The sequence below is a fragment of the Haliaeetus albicilla genome, chromosome 22, assembly GCF_947461875.1.
Source record: "Haliaeetus albicilla chromosome 22, bHalAlb1.1, whole genome shotgun sequence".
NCBI classification, from domain to species: domain Eukaryota; kingdom Metazoa; phylum Chordata; class Aves; order Accipitriformes; family Accipitridae; genus Haliaeetus; species Haliaeetus albicilla.
This window is the reverse complement of record NC_091504.1, coordinates 24,938,822-24,962,573: the sequence shown is the minus strand read 5'-3', so window position 1 is coordinate 24,962,573 and position 23,752 is coordinate 24,938,822. Positions and strand designations below refer to the sequence as shown.

At 57.4% G+C, this 23,752-nt stretch overlaps 1 protein-coding gene across 1 annotated transcript in view; it reads right to left on the bottom strand.

Annotated features, from left to right (window-relative positions):
• RAB26 (RAB26, member RAS oncogene family) overlaps window positions 1-23,197 on the bottom strand; it is a 33,997-nt gene extending 10,800 nt beyond the window's left edge. The window contains exons 1-2 of the mRNA XM_069810517.1: window positions 22,956-23,197; window positions 20,298-20,408 (exon numbers count right to left, since the gene is read on the bottom strand). Coding sequence (XP_069666618.1) covers window positions 20,298-20,408; window positions 22,956-23,165 — 321 coding nt within the window. The 5' untranslated portion in view covers window positions 23,166-23,197. The remainder of the gene's footprint in view (window positions 1-20,297; window positions 20,409-22,955) is intronic.
• Between the last annotated feature and the right edge of the window lie 555 nt (window positions 23,198-23,752).

The following is a 23,752-nucleotide window of genomic DNA, read 5'->3' as shown; positions in this document are numbered from 1 at the left end:
TAAAGCCTGCACACGGACCCAGGTGCTGTTGGACCAGGCTGGGGAAAAAAACGGATTCCCTGGGGTTTCAGTGTGGAACAGAGCAGCGTTTCAGGGCGAGTATTTGCAGGGATGCTCCTGCAGGCAGGAGACACAGTCAGAGCTGTCCGGAGCAGCGGCTTCTGCCTGCATCCCTGCCTGCATCCCTGCCTGCCCCCGAGCTCAGGGCAGCTGCAAAATGCGGGTGAAGAAGCCGAGCAGAAGGTGGGAGGAGCGGGGTGGGAAAAGGCAGGGGCTGCCGCCAGCAGCACACAACGGCTCCCGTCGGTGCCACATGAACCAGATGCCCAAGTCTTCCCCTATACCACAGCTAATAGACTTTCCAGCTTCCAATTATTATTATTTTTTTAAGGAGGTGCATTTCAATTCCACACTCACAGCCCTTCAAAGGCACAGCTGGGGGGTTTAACGACTAATACACATCCAAAGGCAAAAAAGGACGTGTGTCAATGCACTGAAACGTGAAATATGCTGCCAGGCCTGATCGCAATGAGAGGGGTTGTGTTGTTTGGCGTTCGTTCTTAATGTTGCACAGTTTAATATAATAGAGGTAATACTCACAGCAGGTCACCGGTTACGCAAAAGCAGCCAGGAAAGCCATCCCCGCAACTCAGCTCTGTTGTTGCCCTTTGCAATTTCAGTTTTTATGTGTCCTTTTTCCTGGGGCGTTGACAATGTTATTAAAATATCTTCTAGCAGGGGCTGCAGTGGAATGCCTGGAGAGCCTTTGTTGGAGGAACATGATGCCCATAAGTTAAATAATCCTCAGGACATCAGATAAATAAAGTTGGAACCTTGCAGATGCAGGAAAAATTAAATTACCAAGTGCAGATGGTCCTCAATTAAGAGCAGCGTTATCAGCACAGCAAAGGCCCCTCTGGCTGCAGCCCCGGCACGATCCCACCCCAGCGACAGCACGAGAGCGGCCATTCGGAGCCAGACAGGAGGGAGGAGAAGGCGCCTGTGATGGAGCAAAAACCTCACTGTTCCCTGAAAAGTGCACCCTGAGACAGACAATGCTCCCACCCAAATCGAGGTGCCCCCGCTGCCGGGCTGCTGCCCCACACTGCTCTCAGGTCAGCTGGTGAGCGGCTGCAGTTTGGATAAAGCTGTTCCCCTGGTCCACAGGGTCCCCACGGTGCCGGTGAACCACACCGGGAGCGACCGGCACATTCCAGCCCATCCGCCCGCACCTGAGCCCACGCGGGCGAAGGCTGCAGCATAACCCAGGGTCAGCAATCGCACGACAACCCGGCCTCTCCCCAGCTTTTCCACACATTAACTTATTAATTAAAGCCTTAGAAATTAAATCCGATACATGGATTAACTTGCTCCACAATTTATCCTACAAACAGACAGCTGCTCGCTGACACCATTCAGGCTCCAACCAGGGGAACCCCTCACCCTGGCTCCCCGGACCCTCTGATGGGAGCTGGATCCAGCGATGCTTCCCAGGAGCACCCACCAGCACCCCCCCACCCCCCCAGACCATCCCCCTGCACAGATAGGCACTGCGCGGCACGGCACGTGCCAGGCACGGCTGCAGCCCTGCATGCGCGGCTGCAAGGGAGGGAGAGGGGACGGGCAGTGTTTGGGGACTGGCCGAGGGACTCCGGTGTGCCCAGCCTGCAGCCCCACTGCTCCCCAAACCATTGGGGTCGTCACCTGGAGAGGGGGAAGGACAGAAACCTGGGGGCTGCGAGGTCCCGGCAGGGACTGAGGGCACCCGTCCCCGTCGCCGCTGCCAGGGGCTGCGGCTGCACCAGCACCTCTGCTGCAGTGGGCTCATCCCCGGAGCCGGCGGAGGTCTGGCCCCCGGCTATCCCCATCTCCACTTTTATGATGGAAAAGAAAAAAAAACCCAAATGTCATTAGTGTGCTTTGGAGGCAGTCTCCGCAGCCGACTGGGGGTGAGTTCTTGCAGAAAGGGGAAAAAATTGCATTAGTGAATATACATCAAACCCAGCCAAAGGCAGCTAGGGCACTGGCTGAGTTAATTAGCGGCAGTAATGGCTCTGCTACGGGCTGCAGGACTGACACTGCAGCCACCCAGCAAACTTCATGAGGGCTGCGGCGTCACACGCCGGCTGGGGCCGGGTGGGTTGCCAGGTCCCCATTGCTGCTTGGGAGCACACGGGGAGCGGGTGATAGATTGGGGCATCCTTTATTTTAGGAAGCCAGGAGGAAAACAGCAGCACAGCGAGGGTGAGCTGGCTGGAGGGATGCTGGGGGACCCCAGGCCCATGCCAAGGCAGGACCCAGATCCAAATTCCCACTTGGCAAAGCCTGGTGAGCCCCCGCCGCCGTGAGCACAAATGCTCCTGTGCCGGGCGGAGCTGGGATTCGGTTGTGATGGGGCTATAGCAGACAAAGCAATAAACGCCACTTCCAAAAGCGGCTGCAAAAATAGATTAAGGATCAATATGGAAATCTGCCCAAAACAGCAGGACACTGCATTAAATTTGCTCATTAAAACCCTGAAGTTTTCCCACACACACGCATGCTGCTGCCAGCGAGCTGGTCCTGGCGGCTCAGCATCTTCTCCAGCCACAGCAGCCTGGCTCAGGGACAGCCTGGCCCTTTGCCAGGGTCAGGGATCGAAGAGCAGCCCCTGCTTTGCTCCCTCAGTACAAGCGGTTCTCTAAAGACTTGGTCCCTCAAAATTAAAGCAGTGAAATTGGGCGATTTTTTGAGACTGAAAATAAAAAATTTCATTTTCATTTGAGAAAATGAAAAAAAACCAACCCCAACCCAAATTGCTGTTTGGTTGCAGCCTGGGAGAGTTGCTTTGTTGGGATCCAGCACTCGCTTTCCTAACACAGACATAAATTAGAAAATATGAGCGACTCTAGAGGAGTAAGAGGAGGAAGAAGGTCCCCTCTGCTCCCCGCCTTTGGTGCTTTTGCTCCGAGCTGCCGCGGGCCCCGGTCTCGGCACAGGCTTTGCATCGCACATCGTTTCAGAGATGTCGGAGGCAGCCGAAGCGGCTCCCTGCATCAGCACCGACGTGTTGGCCAACACAGGCTGCCGGGAGGCTGGGACACGGCAGCAGGGTCTGGCTCAGGGCACGGACCATCCAAGCTGGCTCCGGGTGAGGAGCTGGAGCTTTTCCGACTCTCCAGCTCTGCATTATTTACAGCCTGCGCACAACCCTGGCATGGCACAAGGAGCGCGACAGCAGCTCGGCGTGAGCCCAGGGCCCCCGGGGTGAGCACCCGGCAGGTTTCGGCTCTGCCCACCCCACCGTGGGGTTCAGCAGCCAGGAGAACGGCTGTGCCCAGCAGCCCGGCACGATGCCACGCGAGAGCTCCAAGCACGGCTGTGCCTGAGGCCATCACAGCGGACCCGACCTCAAGGAAAAAGCTGCCCAGAGCTTTTGTTGGATAAACTGCCCTGGCAGCAGCTGGTTTTAAAACCTCCAGTTATTTCTGCTGGGGGTAACAAAAGGGAAGAGAGCAGGAGGCTGATATTGCATAAGGATCTATGCTTCCGAAATCAAGATCTGTTCAGCGAGACAAACGGTAACTGGGAACAAACGTTTAAGTTTCAGCAACCATGAACAGACACCAGAGCAGTAAGAGCAGTGCTGAGCTCTTATCTTGACATCACACAAGCTTTCAAAGCACATTACGGTGGGGCTGCTCTGCCCATCACCGGTTCGCAGGGCAGCGCAGGCGTTCCTCCCGGCCACGCAGCCGGCACGTCCGGCACAGCCCGGCTACATGGCACCTTGACGGAGAACACAGCCAGCCATCCCACCACCCCCAGCTTAGGAAAAAACAATTTCAGAAGCCCATTCCCTGCAAGAGAGGGGAGGGAACAGCCCGATGCTGCACTGGGGACAGGGAGAGCGGGGCAGGGACACAGGCTGGACGCAGGGCTGTGCCATGGTGTGGCTGGACGTGGTCCTGCTCTAGCCATGCTGAGTCCCGCTGGAGGATGGCCCAGGCACTGGGAAACATCTTCAGTGATCCTCCTCCTCCTCCTTCTCAGCTGTCGAGCAGCTGTGCCACCGCCGGCGATGTGCCGGAGCAGCCCCGGCACGTGTCCTAGGGGAGACCCAGGCAGCCAGCACACCCCACCACGGTTCCCCCCACCCCATCCCATAAACCTTCTGCTCAGAGAGAAAACCCGACCATTCATCTTCCAGGGCAGGTGATTAATTTCCTCGCAGCTCTGTGCATTTGCACTCTGCAGCTAAAAATAGAAACTTCTGCCTTGGTTTTTTTTTCTCCCCAGGACTTACACACTCCTGCCTGCAGCAGAGATGCTCCAGAGCCAGCCGCTGATCCCTGGTGCCAAGATCCTTTCAGAAACGATAACGTGTCAGCGCTCGCTGCTCAATTCAACAGCAGACCCCATGAAAAGCAGGTTAACACGACACCTCGCAGCAGACGGCACTTCTGATCCGCTCTGCTGCTGGAGCTGGCCCTGCGTCCCCTCCATCCCCGTCCTCCGAGGTGTCACCCCTCCATGTCCCATCTCCCCCTTCACGACGGGTTCTGGCCAGGGCACAACCTGCCCCTCACGCTGCAGGTGAGACGGGAGAAGCCGCAAGCCCTGCCCTACATAAATCACCCCAACCCGTGGTCTCCAAGTGAGTACGGACCCTCTGTGCGCCCTGCAGAGCCCTTCGCCTCTACGGGCAGCACAGCCTCTTCCTCGCACCCTGCAGCACCCAGCAAACGCCCCAGGGATGTCTGCAGCAGCAGTCTTTGTCAAGAGCCATGTACGCTACATTAAAGCACAATTAACATCTCCCTGGCTGCCAGCCCTGCAGAGTGTAAGAGTCAAGGCTCTTGTTAGAGCAGACACACTGAACAATTAGTGTCTTATCTTCTATTCACATCAGTCTGCACATAAAAGGTTTTTCTGGCACGAAGTAGAGAATCCTGTCTTAGGGACAGATTAGAGGTAAGAGGATCTGGTTAAGATCATATTATTTTAAAATAAAGTCATGCTCTGCTTCTCAGCATCGTCCATGGCAGCCGTGTCCTGCAGCCACCCGGCTCCCGGCACTGGTGGAGCAGCACCGCGTTGGTGACGTTTTCCCTCCCCAGCCTGGCTGCTCCATCTAACCAGCAAGGCAGCGTCCCAGGGATGATTGAGGGGATGGTTTCTTGAAGGAGGCACAGGCAGATGAGACTCAAACTATCGATGCTTTTAAGCCCTGATGAGGCTGCTCAGGCTCATCCCAACAGGCAGGAGACATGGCTGTGTGAGACTTTCAGATGTCCCCTCCACATTGGAGGGACCCTGTGCCCTAGCCCCTCAGGCAGCGAGGGAAACTGGGCTTTCCACCCTTAAAAATCCACAGGATAGGATCTGCTGCAGCCACCCCAGAGACCAGAGCCACCAAAAAGCAAATCAGCAGGAAGGCTGTAGCCACCCCTGCAGCCCCCAGCATGCGGTTGGGTCCCGGGATGGGATGGAGCCCATGGCTGCATCCTTCCTCCCCACCTGGGGACAGCCTGCGGCAGCTCCCCCGCCACCCTGGGCTGCATTACTCACCCCTTCCATCTCTTTTTTTTCTATTTTATAATAGAAGAGATATTTTTAAAAATTTCCGTGCTTACTTCTAAACCAGGCAGCCTTGGAAACAAAGGGGGCAGAGATGGCTCACGCAGATCTGTGCCAATACCGAGAGTAAGTAATGTGGCGCTCAACATATTTATCTTCATTTTCTTCATCAAGGACATACTGGGCTACAAAGCAGAACACGAATCTCTACAGAGCATTTATTGCGATATCATTTCTCATTTACAGCAAACACAGTGCCTGTCAATGCCGCAAGAATGAAAAATGGGTCATCAATTACTGTTATACAGTGAATTGTTTACTCTGCTCCGAGGGCGAAATAAAGCCTTGCATCGGTTTTTATGCCAAAGAAGCCAGTCCTTGTGTCAGAAGTGCTGCTGTGCCCAGCGCTCCCATCGCAGCCACCCGTGGGGTGTTGGAGCAGCAGGAGCCATGGGACGAGCCAGGGAGCCCCGCTGTGACAGCCGTGCCCTGTGCCGCTGCCTCGCTGCTCACCGGCCTCCCGGGTTTGTACCCTATGTTTCAGCCTTGTCAAAGCCCTGGTGACGGCAGCCAGCCCCGGGCTGTGCACCCCAGCCCACGTGCTCCATCCTCCGCCAACTCCGAGGATGATGAACAGGATGATTCCCGCGGGGGAGTCACCCCAGACACGGGAGGATGTGATTTTGACTCAGCCCGGTTGTGTCCGGGCGCAGGGTCCCAGGGGAACCACGTTTAAGCCCTGCAGCAGCCGTCTCATTTCCACCACAAAATGCGTCCCGCCTCAAGAGGAGTTTGACTGGTTTGGCCCCAGAGCAGCCAGGCAGCGGCAGGGTTCATGGAAGAGAAAGCCATTGGGAAACACCCCGTGAGGGGACCCCCAGCCCCGCAAGATGAGCCCTGGGGGGGCTGCAAGCCCGTCTCTCCTCCAGCTCACCCCCACACACCCGAACAGCCCTCAGGCATGGCAAGCAATTAGGAAAAATTAATTTTTCCTGGTGTTATGCTTTGTCCAAACATTTTCCATTTGGCCTATCCCAGTCTGAAGAATACTACAATTCAGTTTTGGAGCTACAAAATCAGCCTTCTGGGCAGCCTCATCTGCCCTCAGTACAATCGCAGCTATAAAACATAGCTTTCCTGAAGGCAGTGGGGTCACTTTGCCTGGAGGAAGATGCTGCTGAGAAAGGCTCCAGGGCTCCAGCCACCAAGACTCTCCTGCGCAGCACGGTGCGTGCAATCAGCTGTACCTGCAACTGCAGCGAGAGGCGCAGCCAGGCTTCTTTGGATCAGAGGGCTGGCACCTAAAGGGATGGAAACTTGGCCAAAGTTTCAGAGAAGACTTTGCAATCCAATTAAAAAAAAAATCAGGTCTGAATATCCAGCAGCAAACATGCCAGCAGCATCTGGCAGTAACACAGCATCTTCTGCAGACAACATTGCAAACAGTGTTATTAAGTAGCACTTCTCATCCCTAAAAAAATAAATCCCTAAAGACCTGACAAAGGAATCTGTAGCTTTTTATCACATACACACACAAACGCACATATCCTTCACCTGCAGCTACGGCAGACAGCTCTCGAAAGCCATGTTCTCGCTGAGCAGCAAACCTGAGCCCAGCTGAATCCTTCAAAGGATTCAAGGAAAAGAAAGCAACTGAACAACTATAATGAGATTTTCTGAAGTCCATACAAGCCCATTAAGACCCTGGGAATGGCATGTACCAGGCCTCGGTGCCCACCGACACCCCAGCCCATTTCTGCGATGGGGCAGCAGCTCCCACGTGCAGGGCAGCGCGGTGGCAGCAGCGGCGGGGGGGGCTGAAGCGTGATGAGCCCTGGCCCTCTCCTCGCAGGGCAGGACCCCTCCTCGGCCCTGTGCTTTGCTTTCCAGACTCTGGGTGAGAATTTTCTGAGGTTTCACCTCCTCCTCACTGACCAGAGCGGCTCCGCTTCGCCACGGGCAGCAACACCGCTGCGGTCCTGCCCGGCCACCGGCGGGTACCGGGATGTCCGGGCAGCAGCACCGGGCTCAGGGCTGGGAACACAGGGCGGACCGTGCTCCCCAACAGCCTGGTGCTACTGCAAGACACAGGCACTTGCAAACCTTTCTGCAAATAAAACTGAACCAAAACCCACACGCAGTTGCCTTGATGTCTTTTGTTGCGCCAGAGAGATCCCTTAGAAAGCCCGACTGCAACCAAGAACTCCAGCTGGAGCGGCCAGGGTCCTCAGGAGAGGATTTCCACCTCTGCACCAAGCTGCAGAGCTTATCCCCCGGGGAATCAATCGCCCTCTGAAGCTGCACAGCTCCCCGCTGCTCTCCCCCAGCAACACCCCGGCGATGTCAGGCCCCACAGGACTGCCAGCGCGCCGAGCTTGCGGGAGCAATTTGACCTCACGTGTGTATTATTCAGGAGGGAAAAACACATCTGCCATGCGTTAATGCTTGCTCGGGAACAAAGTTATTTTAGGCATTGTCAAGCTCTTCTCACATTAATTCATGCACATTTATAAGTGCGGCACGTTAATGTATTTAAGAAAGTTCAGGCTGAACTGCAATCCCACTTGCCGAGCCCCAGCCCTGCAGGGAGCCACCTTGCCAAGCTGCGATTCACCCCAATGCAAAAGGGTACAGTGTGCACCGCCATCGCAGCAAGACCCAGCTCTCCAGTTTCAGCTCCTCATCCCTAAATTAGGTGCTCTCGGTGCTGCTCGCTGAGGTCTGCCAGCACCACAGCCCACAGGACCACGGCTGGCACCGCTCTTTGATTTTTGTGCATGTTCTGCATCCCAGAGCAGGGCGATGCTGCAGGAGCTGGTCCCTTCCCAGGAAAGCCACTGCAGCGGAGCAGCAGGCACTACGCTCAGGTCTGGGAGTGCTCACCCCCCACGGCAGCTCATGCTCCAGCGCTGTCGTGCTGGCACGTTTTGGTTGTTTCCATCCCTGAAGCTCTTTTGGGTCAGCAAAGCCTCAGGAGAGACAGCTGCAATGAGCACCACTTACCCACTGCAGTGACAGCAGGCACAGGGAGGGAGGACGGTCTCCTTCTTTTATTCCCCCTCCTCACAACGCAAACTTCTGGTCTCAGGCAGAGACAGCTGGGGTCACCCCTCTGAGGGCTCCGGTTCCCCCAGTTCTGCCACTGCTGTTTGCTGCAGGGCTGCTGTGCCTGCACCGTGGCAATGCGCTGCAGGGGTGCTCCACGGCAATACACTGCAGGGATGGGCTGCAGGGATGCACCACAGCAAGGCACCACAGAGATGCTCCACGGCAATACACTGCAGGGATGGGCTGCAGGGATGCACCACAGCAAGGCACCACAGAGATGCCCCACGGCAATGCCCCGCAGGGATGCACCACAGCCAGCCCTTCTCCCAAAGACAGTGCAGCAGGGTTCACCGGGAAGCAATTCCCAGCCCCGCTCTTGTCCCATCACATCGGCCACGTTTCCCCAAGCCATGTCAGCAAACCCTAGACCTGCCATGGAAGGAGCTGGGGAAGCAGCCAGCCTTGCCCACGGCAGGGGTCCCTGAGTGGGAGGAGAACGTGCCCGCGGGGCTCAGGACCCAGCACCATTCGTGTTGCCTTCAGGCCACGTGTGCCTCGGCACTTAGAGGAAAAAGAAAAGCCCACTCATCTGAAACCTGCGATGCGTGATCCCCCCGGGGGAATGCTTTTCTTTCAGAAAGCCCTGACTCACAGGAGCCGGAGGAAGCCCGCAGTTGAGATGCTTCACAGCCCCGACCCCGCTCCCTCCACGCACCAACCCGCACCGTGACCGTACAGCACCCCTCGGCCCTACAGAAACACCCAAAGGCATACAGTTACGGCAGAAAATAAATGCAACCGGTGATGGCTGCCCGGGGCAGTGCAGCACGGCCGTCACAGCGCTGGGGTCTCTTCCCAGCCCTGCTTCACCGGTGCCATGGGGAGGTGCACGGACACACGGCATGGCACGGCGGACTCATCCTCGGAAAGCCGCATCCCCGCCAGCCCAGCAGAGCTGCCAGTCCTTCCCGAGGCTGGCACCGCTCAGGGCTGCGTGGGCTGGCCGGCGCCGCTGCCAAAACCCACGCCGCGCTCTAAAAATTGACGCCAAGAGTAGCAACAATCCCCCGGCGTTTCCGCCGAGGCACGCCGAAAGCGGTGAGCCCGCGGGGGCTTTGCAGCCGGTGGGGCGGGAGGGCGAGTGCCCGGCCGTGCCGGGGAAACGATGCTGTCCTCTCGCAGCCGCGACCCCAGAGAAACAGCTGCTTCCCTGCAGCTCCCGAGAGCTGGGTGTGCTTAACACCGAGGGAAAAAAAACCAAAAACCAACCCAATAAATTGAAGCCCAGCCATCTGGCTGCACAAGCGGCGGGAAGGGCTCCCTGCACACCCAGGAAAGGGACTGGACCGACCCTGCGTGGCACGGGGCACCGGATCCCTCTTACACGATGGATGCTCATCCAGGGACCAGCCCCCTCCGACAAGGAGGTCCCCAGACAGGGTCTTCTCTATGAATCCCCCAGCAATGAGACTGGGCTGAATTATTCATCCAGCCATGCATTTGTGTTTTTCTTAGTCATCGGCTCAGAGGAAGCAGCGAGACACGGAGGCACTGGTGGGGACCTGCTGCTGTCGTGCGGCACGGGGGAAGCAAGCCCCGGCAATTCAGACCAAATTCAACATTGCTGTCTGATGGAGGGCAAGGTCCTGGGCAGCAGGATCTGAGCTCCCGGGGGGGGGGGGCTGGAGCTCCCCAGATGCCTCCAGCAGCCTCCTGCACTCAGCTTTGGGGGGAAAAAAACCATTAATGGGAGGTTGTTTCAAGGTTGAGGGCAAAGGGCACTGGAGTGCCAACACCAGCGGCTCTCCCTGGCAGGGATGGTACCAGAAGCCGAGGTTGGTCCAGCCTCATTATCCTTAACAAGGAGCAGCAGCAGCAGCGCCGGGGCAGGACCCCCCGCTCCTCCTCTGCCGCCCCCGGCACGCATGGCACCGCAGGCGCGTATGGCAAACGGCGGCGGTTTGGCGGCGCTTGGCTAATAACTGCGTTAATGCCATAAAACGGTGCACATCGGGCGAGGCGTTTGCCGGTGCGGTTGCCGTGGCGACGCCCGCGCAAGCAAAGCTGGAAAAGCCAAACCCTCCATTTCCCCAGCAAGTCACTTGGGCCCAGGAACATCATGGCTTGGCAGGATGGAGGAAAATATCCCAAGATACGGGCAGAATGAGCGAGGGCTGACGAGGTCCGGGCTCGTCGCGGGTGGACGGCTTCACGGCATCTGACCCGGGCAGGTTCGGCTGCATCGCTGCAGCTGGTCACGGCTCCCCGCCACTCCTCTCCTTTCAATAAATTAAATATAAAAAACCCGCACAAAATGAAACAAAACTTGTCTAGATGTTCACAACAGGACCAGTTTGCATCCTCAGAGACATGAGGACATGGACTGAGGCAATGGGCATCACCCTTTAAAGCTGAAGGGCCATGAGCTCCCAACGCATAGTAGTTATGATCAGGAAGAAATATTTTTTCCAATGAAGACATAAAGATAAAATATTTGCCGTTGCTTTTGAGAGGTTCTGCAATCCTTCAAGGCAATGACTCGGTGCTTAGCCAGGATTAAAAATGCTGTGTGCCCCTGTTAGACAAACAAAGCTGTAGGAGTTACACCACTCCGCTCGAGATCCCTCACCGGGGGAGCAGGGGCAGCTCCATCACTCTTGGATGGAGCCAGCAGCGCGTACAGCAACGCCGCGGCTTCGCTCCCCTTCTCGCCGGGCTGCGAGCAGGGCCAGGAGCTGCACAGGCAGCACAGCGCGGCTGAGCATTGCCCTGGCTCTGCCCAGCCGTGGGCATACGACGGCACGGCATAGCACTGAGCCAGTCCCACGCTCTGGGGCAGCGATGTCCCCACGGTGGCACTAACGTTTCCCCATGCAGGAATCCCACAGACCCCGTGCTTTCCCAGCCCTCCTCCTCCTCCTCGAGGGTCCCCACCAGCAGCCACCCTGGGTCCCCCTACTCACTGCATCCCTCACCCACCCACAGGACAATGCCGCTGACAAAATATTTTGCTTCCGAAGGCTCTGCAGGTAAACAAGCCCTCGATCCCCAAATTCCCCATTCCCATAGGAACCAGCGTCCCCCCCACTGCCAGCCAAGGACAAGCAGACAACTTCTCAGACACACACCATGGTGTGGCTCCTTCCACCGTAAACACAGCTCCAATCCACTTGGACGGGATTGTTTCTCCCATTCTTTTTTTCTAAGGGGGATGATCTGCCAGCACTCACGGTTCCAGGCTTCGGAGCGGCCGATCACTGCCCTTCCGATTTGCTGTGCTGATGCTCAGCATTACCATCACAGGGCCTGGCAAAAGCCCCACCGACGGGTCCAACCTGACCCCTATCTCCACGGCTCAGGTCTCTCCATCCTTTGCAGATGTGAGGAGGAAAGTGGCTCTTTGGGAAGAGGATGAAGGGGCAGGTGGTTTTCAGGGAAGGACGATGCACAGCCAGCTCCTGGCAAGTTCAGCCAGAGATGGCTTCCCCCACACCAGCTTTTTGGGAACGGCAGCAACATCCCACTGCAGCCCTCCCCAGCACTGCCGAATCCAGAACCGGCACCTCGCCCTTCCCCGCGTGCACGCAGAGATCCCCAGTATCCATGCTGGGAATAAACCAAAGCCTGCTGGGGGCAAATAATTAATCAGCAGCAATGAAATGAGTCAGTGGCTCAGCGGAGAGGCAGCAAGGGCTCAGGGGGGATCATGGGGGGTGAGCAAGGCGAGAGCCACGGGGCAGGGATGTCCCTAAATGCCCATCACAGGGGTGGCAGAGGGGAGCAGAGGCACCCCAAAGCCTCCCCGTCCCTGCGGACCCGGCTGCCTTCCCTCCGCTTTCAAAGAAAAACCCAGTTCTGCACAGCTGAATTCAGTATTTTATCGCAAATAAAAGATGAAAGTGAAATTAAGCCAAATGTATTCCATTAAATATTCAAACCATTTAGACTTACTCTAGCCCCATTTAAATGTTTTATTGGCTATAAAACACTCCCTCACAGGCCCCGGCACCACAAACAGACCCAGCGTAATGCCTGGCTCTGCACCGGGGCAGCGGATGCTCCAGCACCTGAACTGGCCTCCCCGGGGCCAATTTCTCACCTGGCACCATCCAGAGAGACGCAGACACACCACATCTGCGTGCCCACAGCCTTCCTCCAGCACCAACCTCCTCCTCACCCCGCTCCTTTGCAGGGAGCCTGCTAAGCTGGAGTGAAGCAGGGAGCAGGGCACTGACCCACAACCCCGAAGACACGGGATAACGCTGCTTGTGAGCAGAGCAGCGGCAGCTCCACCGCACCTACCATCCCTGCAGGAGATGGGTGCTGCACTGAGGATGCTCACACGAGCGGGTTCATCACCCCGCACCGAAACCCAGCTCCCCGCAGGGACTTCACAGGGCACTTCCAAGAGCGGCCACTGAGCTACCGCCAAAAACTCCTACAATTTTAAGATGCACAAAGAAACTCTTCCCTTCCCACGCTGCTGCAGGAAAAACAGAAATAAGATAAAGGCACGAGGGGGCTCCAGGAGTGCAGGCAGCCGTCCCCACATCATGATGCCATCCCCACGCCAAGGACAGAGGAGACAAACATCGCCAGCCCCGTGCGCCCATGGAGCCAGGACTGCGCCTGCTGATGGCCTGGCCGCGATGGATGCCGGCAGCTCAGGGAGGGGACACCGCAGTGACAACACACGTGCCCGGGTACCGCTTCCCAACCCGCCCTTGTGCTGCAGCACAATTTGCGTGGAAAAGAAATTAAAGGAGAAGAAGTTAAGCCGTTCTGGTCAGATGCTACAGGACCTGGGAAGTGACTCTGCTTGCGCTTTCCGCGTAGGCTCGCAACAGCCTGCGAATCTGCAGGAATTGCATTTTCCAGCTGAGTTTCCACCATGTTGGTCCCCATCCTCTATGGGGTTCTGAGCTCCCATACAGCTCTAACGAGGAGGGTACAGAAGCAGATTATGGTGAACAGCTTTACAACCTCCCTCCTTCCACCAGCAGCTCCCAAGTGTATTTCTGCCATGCCCGTGCCCCAGCTCTGCAGCTCCCAAGCAGCGCAGGCCTCCTGCCCTCCACCTGAGCTAATTACACCTTTTATTCCAACCATCCCAGACCAGGACAGATCCGCGGGGACGCCGGCTGTCGGCACGCACTGGGAAGCCACAGCGCAGCAGCAGGAGTGCAGGAGCCTGGGTGACACCGGCACCCTTCCAGGAGCATCTCCCACAAAACCCCACGTCCCCAGCACTCTCGCTGTCAGCTGAAATGGATGCAAAATTTCACACCCGGCTTAAACACCCAGTCTATTCTGGGTGGTATTTCCCAGACACTGAGGGGGCGGGAGAGCCCCCGGCGCGCCGAGAGTGGGGAAGGCACCTTCACGCCATCCTGCAAACTGGTTAAGAGTTTTCTTAACCAGGCTCTGGGTCTTGATGCTGCTCCAGCTGCTCATTTAAAGAGCAGCTCAAGCACTTCTCTGCTTTGAAGACATTGATCTTGTTTCTTTTTGCCTTCCCCAAGGCAGGAATCGAGTCTGTTGTCCACCGGGATTACCGCCAGCACACGGGTGTTTGCAGTTTACTGGTGCGCTGCAGAACTGGAGCACACCGAGGAGGTTTATTATTTTTCAAATGCAAGAGCCAAAGAAACATGAATAAAATACTAGCAGATGTGAGAAAGCGGGTGCAGCCCGCCACGGGTGCTGCTCGCAGCATCTCTTGGCAACTGAGCCCCTGCATGCAAATGACAGGCTTCACTGACTGCAAAGCTGTGTCCCTCTGCAAGGGAGGAGAGCAGCAGCTGAAAGCAAAGCAGGGCTCGGTTTCCCAGGAAAAATGGCTATTTACTCCCCTGATAGCCTGTCCTGGGAGCAGGGAACAGGAACCAGCAGCAGCCGCAGAGAAACTGTTGTCCTAAGAGTCAGACATGACATAAATCGATAAAATCAAGGCGTGTTCCGGCAAACAAGCACCTGCGCTCTCCGAGCGAGCTCTCCGGGCCCTGCCTCACCTGCTGCCGGATTCGGGAAGCACCTGGTCCTTATGGCACCGGTGCCAGCATCTCATCTGATCCCTGAAGCCAGGCAGAAGGGGTGGAAAGCATCGCAGGAAAGCTCCTCTGGGCAAACTGAGCCCAGCTTTCCTTACAGTGAGACATGCAAAAGTACGAAATCAGCTACTGGCTTCTATTAAAATTCATACAGCACTTGGAGATGCAGAACAAGCCGATTTCAGACAAAGAGCTGCTGGAAACATATACCCAAGGCAGCCACACAGGCATCCCCCTGCCCGCCCTGCCACACCAGCACCTGCACAAGGCTCCTGCCCCGGCTCGGAGCGGTCGCACCGGCGTTGCCGCCGGCACGGCAGCCCCACGGAGGGTGTATTTGGCCCAAGTGACCCAGGCAGCACCGAGATGCCTCTCCCAGGAGAATGCCACCTCCCCTGCAGGGGTGCGGAGCGGGGGCTGTCCCCTCCAGTGCTCCAGCTTGCAGCCCCGGGGACCAACCTAAACCCACCCCACTGCAGCCTGCAGCAGCCCCCCTGCCCGACCCCGCACACATCACCATGCTACACGGCAAAGCGTGCGAACAGAAGAGACTAAACGCTCTGCTCGATGCCCAGAGTCCTTTCCCTCGAATGTTCAGGACTAATTTTATATCGAAAGACATGCTGGAATTAATTTATTTCCGTTTCTTTCTTCCGGCCTAAGCAGATCCCCTCCCACTTTTTCCAGATTGATCCATCAGAAAATTAGCCCTGCTAGTGCTCCGTGCCAACTGCTGAGATAAAAGCCAGCCCTTGGCTTTCAGATGGCTCCAGGTTGCACCAACCCTTCAAAGGGAGGCACCACGGCGAACGCTGCGCTGGAGCATCACCCCAAGGGCAGGGATGCGGGCGCCCGCTGGGGACCGGCAGATGCTCAGGGCATCCACACCTCCCTCCCCTGAGCACATGGAGACCCACGACCAGACTTGCCGAATCCAGACCGTGGCCAGTGTCAGATTGCACACCCTGCATTGCTGGAACAAAGCTTTTCATCTCTCCTGCAAAGTTAAGCTCACTGAGGGAGTCAGCAGGCAGCCAGCAAGCAGCTGCTGTTTTGCCGACGGAAGGTGCGCACACACACACAAGCTACAAAAAATAAACAGAGATGCAACAAATCTCTTATGCAAAAAAACATATTATACACCGCTGATTCCACCCCCAGACCAGCACAGGGCTGAATGTAATCAAGAGTCCTTAAAGCTCAGGGTCACAAGTGACAGCTTTTATTTACAGCGCGCAGCAGCCGTCCCAGCAGGCAGATTAACTGCGGCACGGCCAAGGCTGGAGCAGAGACCGTGGCCGCTGCCGGCTCACCCGCACCCGAGGAGGCTGCGGCTGCAGGGAGAGCTGCAGGTCTCTGCAGGGTAACAACCAGCAGAAACCCCTCCTGGGCACGTTGGTGCAAACCGCCGGACATCAAAGCCCACCCTTCAGAAGAAATATTCCCTGTGCCCGGCTGCCTGCCCAGAAAGCCCAAAGCTGTGCTGAAGCACCAGGGCTGGCTTCATCCTCCTCCTCCTCCTGCAGCACCTAAGGATGCTTTGCGCCAGGAGGATGTTGGTTTGCTCCCTCTTCTTGGGGCAGCGAGAGAGGAGTGATAACTGCAACACACCTCGGAGAAAACGAAGACAAGCCGCCCTGCTCTGAACTCTGCCAGCAAAGCGCTTCCTAATGGTTTCATCCCACTGATTAACGCAGAAACCGTCTCCCCTGCTAATGCAAAGAAACTCATTAGCACCTCTTCCCTGGGAGAAAAGGCTCATCTTTAATTTTTTTCTTTTATGTTCTTCTCCTTTCAGGTCCAATTAGTACAAAAAGTCTTAACTCGCTTGACCTTGCAAAGCTCGGGACAAAGCACGGGGCTGTGAGCACCGGCGGGGCAGCCAGAGTCGAGGCAGCCCCACGGAGCCTGGCTGTCATCGGGGAGGGGGCACACGGTGGGCTCACGTGGCCCTTTGGTTTCTCAGCTTTGGCAAGACATTCCTCCCGTTAGTTAGCTGTTACGACGAGACAGAAGTACCGTTGGCTGTAGAGCTTTAATTTCTGTCGAGGTTTCTGCGGCGTTCCCAAAATTCCAGCAAAAGGCAGCTCCTTCAGTAGCCCCAAGAAAAATGGGATTCACACCCCTGAGTAATAAACCTGCTGTTTTCCAGGAGCCCCTTCCCCCTGCAATCCTAACATACAGAGGCCCAGCCCCACCGCTGCCCCCAAGCAGAGGGATCTGCTGAGACACCCCAGCCCCTGGGGAAGATGAGGAGGAGGAAGACCCCGTGCCATGGCTTGGCACAGCCCCGGCCACACCGCGGCTGATGGGAGGGAACAATTAAGCCACCCGTTATCTAGCAACGGCTGGAAATGCCAAAGGTGACTCCTGCAACCGGGATGCTGGAGGCAGAGAGGACTTTGCCCCCCCAGGAGGTTTTCCCCTCTGGGAGAAGCAGCACAGTAACTCGGACAGAAGTTTCTGTCACTCCAAGCCAGCCCCCTGCTCCGAGAAAGCCCCCGCGGGAGCAGGACCCCTCGCCCCAGGGCTCTGCCTCACCTTAATGGCACTTGCAGCAGGGGGGGCTCACCCCAGCAGCGCACCCCCAGCCAAACCCTCGGCTCGGCACCCTGAACACCCTGACACTGCCCTGGCTGAAGGGGGAGGGCTGGTATGTGCCTGAGGAGCTAAAGATGCTGCCCCAGTAAACCAAATTTTCAAAGGAAGGAAAGCCGAAGGACTTGGCATCTCCAAAGCTAGAAGCCAATAGGTACCATTTTGATGCATTTTTTAATACTATGATCATCTTTTTTTCCCTAGTATCAGTGGTTTATTTTCTAAATATATTTAGATCAACATCATTCTTTGTTTAAGAGACGATGATAAACAAACACAATGGGAGAGGTTCTCCCTAACATAAAACAGTAGGAGGGAAAAAACGTAGGGGGCCATTAGGAATTGTAATGCTAGATTAATTTTAAATGGATTTCTATTCATTTACATTTGCTCAGGCCTACATAATCCATTAGCCATAGCTTTGCGCGTATCTAATGGTTTGACATGCTTGAAAATGAGCGGCTGATCCTGGAGCCCACTGGGACCAGTGGACAGACTGGGAGAGGAGGCGGAGAGCAGCTGGGTGGGCACAGGGGCTGCCCCGCAACACGGCTCCATTCCATCCCTGGGTGCTTCACAAAAACCAGCCGGCATCAAGAGGGGCAGAGACAGTCCCAAAAACAACGGCAGGAGCCGGGCAGCTCCATCGCCGCGACGTCCCCAGCCTTTACCCAGGTTCCCACAGCTCTCCCTGGCCGAGCAAGGTCGTGCGTGCACAGGAGAGCAGCTGCCGCACACCCTGGCCTTGGGGAGGTCCCCGCAATCTCCGCCACCAGCGAGGCTCAGCGATCACCGCAAACCCCACCAAAAAAGCCCGATGCACCGAAATAACGCCCTGCGCTTGCTCAGCGCCTCTTGCTTGGGTCCGAGGTGAACGCAGCAAAAACCCAGCGACCTCCTTCCCCAACCTCAACTGCCCGTGGTCGCAAACAGCCTCGCTTGCTTCAGCCAGAAAACCCGATGCCAAATTCTGGGATACAGAGAAAAGGAGCTGCGATGTGGCCGTTTTGTTATTAGATAGACACAAATTAAAACCAAAATGTGCTCTCGCAGCAGAAGCCTCCAGCGTTGCCACCCCAGAGCTTCATCTGCATCCTGATGCAAACAGTGAGAAAGGCACAATTACACAGCGCCTGCAAACAGGATTATCTTAATGGAAACGGAGATGTACAATCAAAAAACTATTTCCATGTCCCCCCCAAAATTATGAGTGCCTTACAAAGATGATAGTAATGAGGTTTTGGGCATACACATGATCTTCCCCACTGTATAATCTTCCCATTTCAAACTGATGTAGCTCTAGCAGCTCTGTTACAGAAGTAAATTAACCCTAATCTGATTGCTTCTCAGTAGCAGTTGTTTCAGTGCTCTGATCAATAAGTCACAGGATTTTATGACTGCCCTTGGTATCAATCATTGCAATCAGTAATAAAACACTTTTCATTTTAAGAACACCTGAAACACCGTGTAATTACCTTTGTATAAAATCACGGACTCCAATTTACTAACTTCACCAAGCCACTGCTGCAGCCCGCAGCGTCGCTCTGCACCGAAAGCCTCTTTGCGGGAAAGAACATCGCTTTCTTTCTAAAGGCTTTCAGAGCTGTCCCTCATCTCTTCCACTTGTCACTGTACCAGCAAGTTATTATTCACACCCTGGCGAAGTAGCAGATTACAAGAGACACCCATCTCCCAGAATTCCTCCAAGAAAGGGGCAAATCCAAGATCCTGCTGAGAAAAGGCAGTCAGGAAGATGCAACATTGGTGCGTGGCATCACCAACAGCTCTTCACCGCACCCACCCATCACCACCGCAGCACCAAAACAGGGCCAAAAACCATTGCACGGTGAGACAACGCAGCCGGTGCCCCGACGGCAGGGCAGGGAGAGCACTGCCACCGGGCACGTCCCCGGTCCCGAGGGCTGAGCCTCCCCCAGGAGCCTGTGGCACTGGCCAGACATCTTGGGGGGCGGCAAGCTCACAGTTTGGGGGGAAGCAGATGGTTGGGGAACTGGGGAGGGACTGGGAGCACCTGATCCCTGGGCCAGAGACCCAAGCCAGGCGTGCTGCCAGCTGCCGCTTTGGTAGCAAAAGCTCCCTCGCTTGCCCTTCACAGCTGCCGTAAGGTTTCTTCAATGCCATCTCTGTAAAGTCACCGTCCCTTTTGCTTTGCTGTCCCACCCCAGGGGTGCCCGCTCTGCAGCCCAGGGTGCCCACAGCAGCCCCCTTTCGCCAGGCTTTGCCCTCCCCAGCAAGATGTCACCAGGAAAATGATGCCAAGAAAAGGCTTTGAGGGCCCCGGCCAGCACTAAGACATTCCCAGCTGGCAAAGGATGCTCTGCCCACACTAGAGCATCAGAGGACACGAGCTGTCTCCCCTTCTGCCTCCCCTTCCCCACATTATCCCCTCTGTCGAGCAGGTTCCCGCTGTCCTCGCTGGTGCCACACAGCCCCGACACGCTGCCCTCGGGGCTCCCCTGGTACCAGGATGCTCCGGTTGGCACCAACAAAACAGTTACTCTCTGAAAGCTCAGAGACCCCTCGGCACTACGCATCCCCCCCGTGCCAGAGGGAGCAGGGCCACCCTGGCACCGCACCCCCACGTCAGCACCCCAAAGCTGCACTCAGGAGATGTTTCCAGGAGATTCTGGTTTATGTCAGTTTTCGTTTTCTTGTTTGGTTGTTTTTTGGTTTTTTTTTTAAAAAAAAACAAACTCAACTCCTAAAAACACTGAAACTGACTCAGGGAAATACTTTGACTGGGCAGATGCTCAGGCCTCAGCCGTTGTTCTCACACGAACCATCCCCAGGACCCAGAGCAGGGGACGTGCTCCCCCATCCTTGTGCAAAGCAGTAACGAAGAGGCCGCTGCTCTCTGATGCTGCCGCCATCAGCACCCTGAGGTGCCCCAGCTGGCGCTGACATGGGTCAGGATGACGAGGTTTAAATCCTTGGAGCAATGTTTTGTCTCTCCTCTGCAAAAGCCACCATTCACCTGCCAGACCCCGTGGGCAGAGACTGAGGAGCCCCCCAGGCACTTACCCTGAAGTCGATTCCAACTGTGGAAATGAAGCTGCCGGCGAGGAAAGCGCCGTCTTTGAACCGCACCAGCAAGCAGGTTTTGCCGACCCCCGAGTCGCCCACCAGCATCACCTGCGAGGGAGGAGGGCAGGCGTTAGACACTGGGTTTCCGGAAGGAAACCCCACTGCAGCCGTTACCCATCACCAACCCAAAAGCTCCATCCAAGCCCATGAGGATCCCGTATTCTTGAGGGGGAAAAAAAGCACGTCCAAGAGGGATGTCCTCAGACCTAGGGGAGGTGGGGGGACCTACAGCAGGATTGCTCCCCACCCTGCACCACATGCGTCCCTGAGCACTGGCTGAACTCGAGACACCTTCCCCCGAGCAGCACTTAACAGATCCCCCGTGGGGACATAAACACCCCTGGAAAACCAAGAGGTGCTATCTAGGCGAAGCAGGCTGCGACCTGACGGCTGCGGGACCCAGGCTGCCCCCATCGCACCCACAAAACACCCTGCACCCCACCACGTGCGGGGCTTCTGGGAGGGTGGCACTGCCCACGCGGAGACTTTGGGGGGGGCCCCAACCATGAGCTCACCCTGCCCTCTGCGAGCAAACTCCTTTGGTGGGACCCTCCCAGCCACCCTCCCGGTCCTCAGCGGGTGCCGAGGGAGCAGCTCCCGGTGCCGCCTGCCTCAGTTTCCCCACTCAGCAGCAGCGCTGGTTGCAGATGGGGCAGGCACCCACCCTGCCACAACAAAACCACGGCAGAGCTGAAGCAGCTCCCAAACACAGCTCCCCAAAGCCTCTGCTCAAACCGCAACCCCTTCCCAGCCCTTCTGCACCCCGGGGCCACCAACCCCGCTCCCCTCGGCAGGATGACAGCTTCCCGCCATTGAGAAATCCCAGGCCGCGCAGCCGAGCTGCATTAGCGGCTTCTCCACCTGCACCAATTTGCACAGCTTCACGCTGACATGGCAGGGTTCCCTCTCTCCCAAAAGCACTGCCATTAGCCTGTGACCAAATTTAAATGGTTTTAAGGCAGGCACTGCCTTGGGTCACACCAAACCCAGGCAGGAGCCATCAGAAGTAGTAAATGCCATCACCACTCTGCAGCTCAGCCTCCCAAGAGGCAGCAGCAGCCCCGGCCGCAGCCATAACTTGTTTTGGGGCAGGGGGGCACCGCTGGGGAGGGGAGTGGGTGGCCAGGATCCAGCCACACTGCTCCATCACCCACGGTGCAGAGCCCCACACCGGGTCTCCCATGGGAGCACCACGCACAGCTGCGCACCGAGCTCTGGCACAGCCGGGTTAGGAGAGCCAGCGAGCCCGCAAAGCCACAGGAAGGGGGAAAGAAAGAGGCATTTTTAGTACAAAATAGTAGTATTGTTTTTTTTAAAACTTTCCAGACCTCTGTTCTAGAGCAGGGTGACCCTTAAAAGCAGCTTCTCTCCACCCAGCACCACTGACACCTCACCCAGGGCATGCAATAGCACCCAGGGCCAGGCTTACGCCAAGGGCTTGGTGATCAGGATCCGGCCCCGGGCCCAGGACTTGCATTTGGCCACTGCCTCTGGAGAGCTTGGGAGCCTCAAGAGAGGGGTAAGGGAAAGAGAAAGTTTAATAAACCAGGTTTTTACTAAATACAAAGCAATTTCTCTCTCCCACTGGTTCAAAACCAGCCAGACCATTAGCAGAGGTTTTGGCTACCCAGCGCATTTGGGCTTATCTGAGACCTCGTCTGGCTCATCCCTATGCCATGGGTGTAAGCCCTAGGGAAAGCCCCAGCCCAGGCAGAGAGAGGTGAGCTGAAGGAGCCAAGGACCAGCATGAACACGGAGATGGCTCCATTTTAGGGAAGCCGTTGAACCGCTACTGCAGCTGTATCAGGACCAACCGCCTACCAAAGCAACCAAATTCACTTCTCAAACACCCCTCACCTCCTGCTCCACATCCCAAATCTTAACACCACGACTGCCACGCCGATTGCCACAGGCACCGACGCAGCGTGCTAAGGTTGGACTTGCCACAGCAAACACTGTCTTCTCCAAGCTCAATGCCCTGCGCTCGGCTACACAGATCTGTGTTGGAAATGCAGTCAGATGGGTCACGCCGAATTGCAGCCCCAGCCAAAATCGCTAAGCGAGCTCCAAGCTGGGCTTGCATCAGGTCGCATGATGGAAGGGGGGGGGGGGGTGCAAATACGTTTGATGTGTGGCTCGCTCGCCAGAATCTGAGAGAAGAAGCCATCTGAGCCCTTAAAAGAAAGCGCAAGCTGGAGACATTTCAACAGCAGCCAGAGCAGATTCGATGCGACTCGAGGAATACCGTCACCGCGCTGCACGACCGCATTTCTTACGTCGGTGAAGAGGAACCAGCAGGTTACAATAACTCAGCTTGGGCAGAAAGCCTTTTGCCATCACTTCCAAAAGTTCCGCCGAAGCAGCCCCGCTGCCGAGGGCTCTGCAGGCGCAGCCCCCCCCCCCCCGCACCGAGCAGACCCGACCCCGGTGGCGGCAGCAGCGGAGGGGCGGGATGCCGCGGCTGGCAGAGGGATGCCCGCCCGCTCCTGGTCCCGGGGAACTTCTCCGGCGACCGTAAGGAAAACCGCACCCGACCCCGCATCCCACCGACCCCACACCGTTCCCGTTCCCCCCCCCCTCCCCGGGCTACCGCACCTTGAAAGCGAGATCGTAGAACTCCCCGCTGCTGCTCAGCGAGGGACGACCCGCCGCCGCCGCCGCCGCTCCGCCGTTGCGGGGCAGCTCGGGAGCGGAGCCCCTCGGGGAGGCGGCGGCGGCCCGGCCGGAGCCCTGGGCGGCGGGGGGCAGCGCGGCGGAGGGCGCGGCCCCGCCGCCCTTACTGCGAGCCGCTTTCTTCCGCGACATACCGGGGCCGCCGGCCGGGGCGGGGGGGGGGGCGGGGGGGGGCGCGCGGGTTAGTACCGGCTGTACCGGCCGCCGCCGCCGCCGCCCTCCCCCGGCCCGGCCCCGCCGCCAATGGCAGCGCCGCGGGGGCGGGCGGTGGGGGCCGGCCGGCTCCGTTCCGCGCACCGCCCCGCTCCGCGCTGCAGCCGCCGTGAGCGGGGGGCAGCGGCGCAGGCAGGGGAGGGGCGTCGGTGCACGTGCCTGAAGGGGGGGGGATTGCAGGGCTGAAAAGGGGGGGGGGGTGCAGACGCGAAGGGAGCAGCGCTGAGGGTGCTCACACGCACCCACGGGGGGGTATTTGCGCCCCCCGCCGGAGCCACTCGCACCCCCAGCCCCGCAGGGAGCGAGGGTGCGCAGCGGGGTTTGGGGGCCGTGTGTTCCCCGCCCCGCCCCGGGCTCTGAGTTTGCCCCCGGTGGGGCACGGGGAGGGGGGTCACTGGGGGGAAGACACGGAGCATCTGCTGCTGGCAGCATCCCGGTGAGAAGCCGGGCCTGAGGGCAGACACGGAGCAGGGCAGAGCCCGTGGGGTGGACGCGGCGTGGGCTGC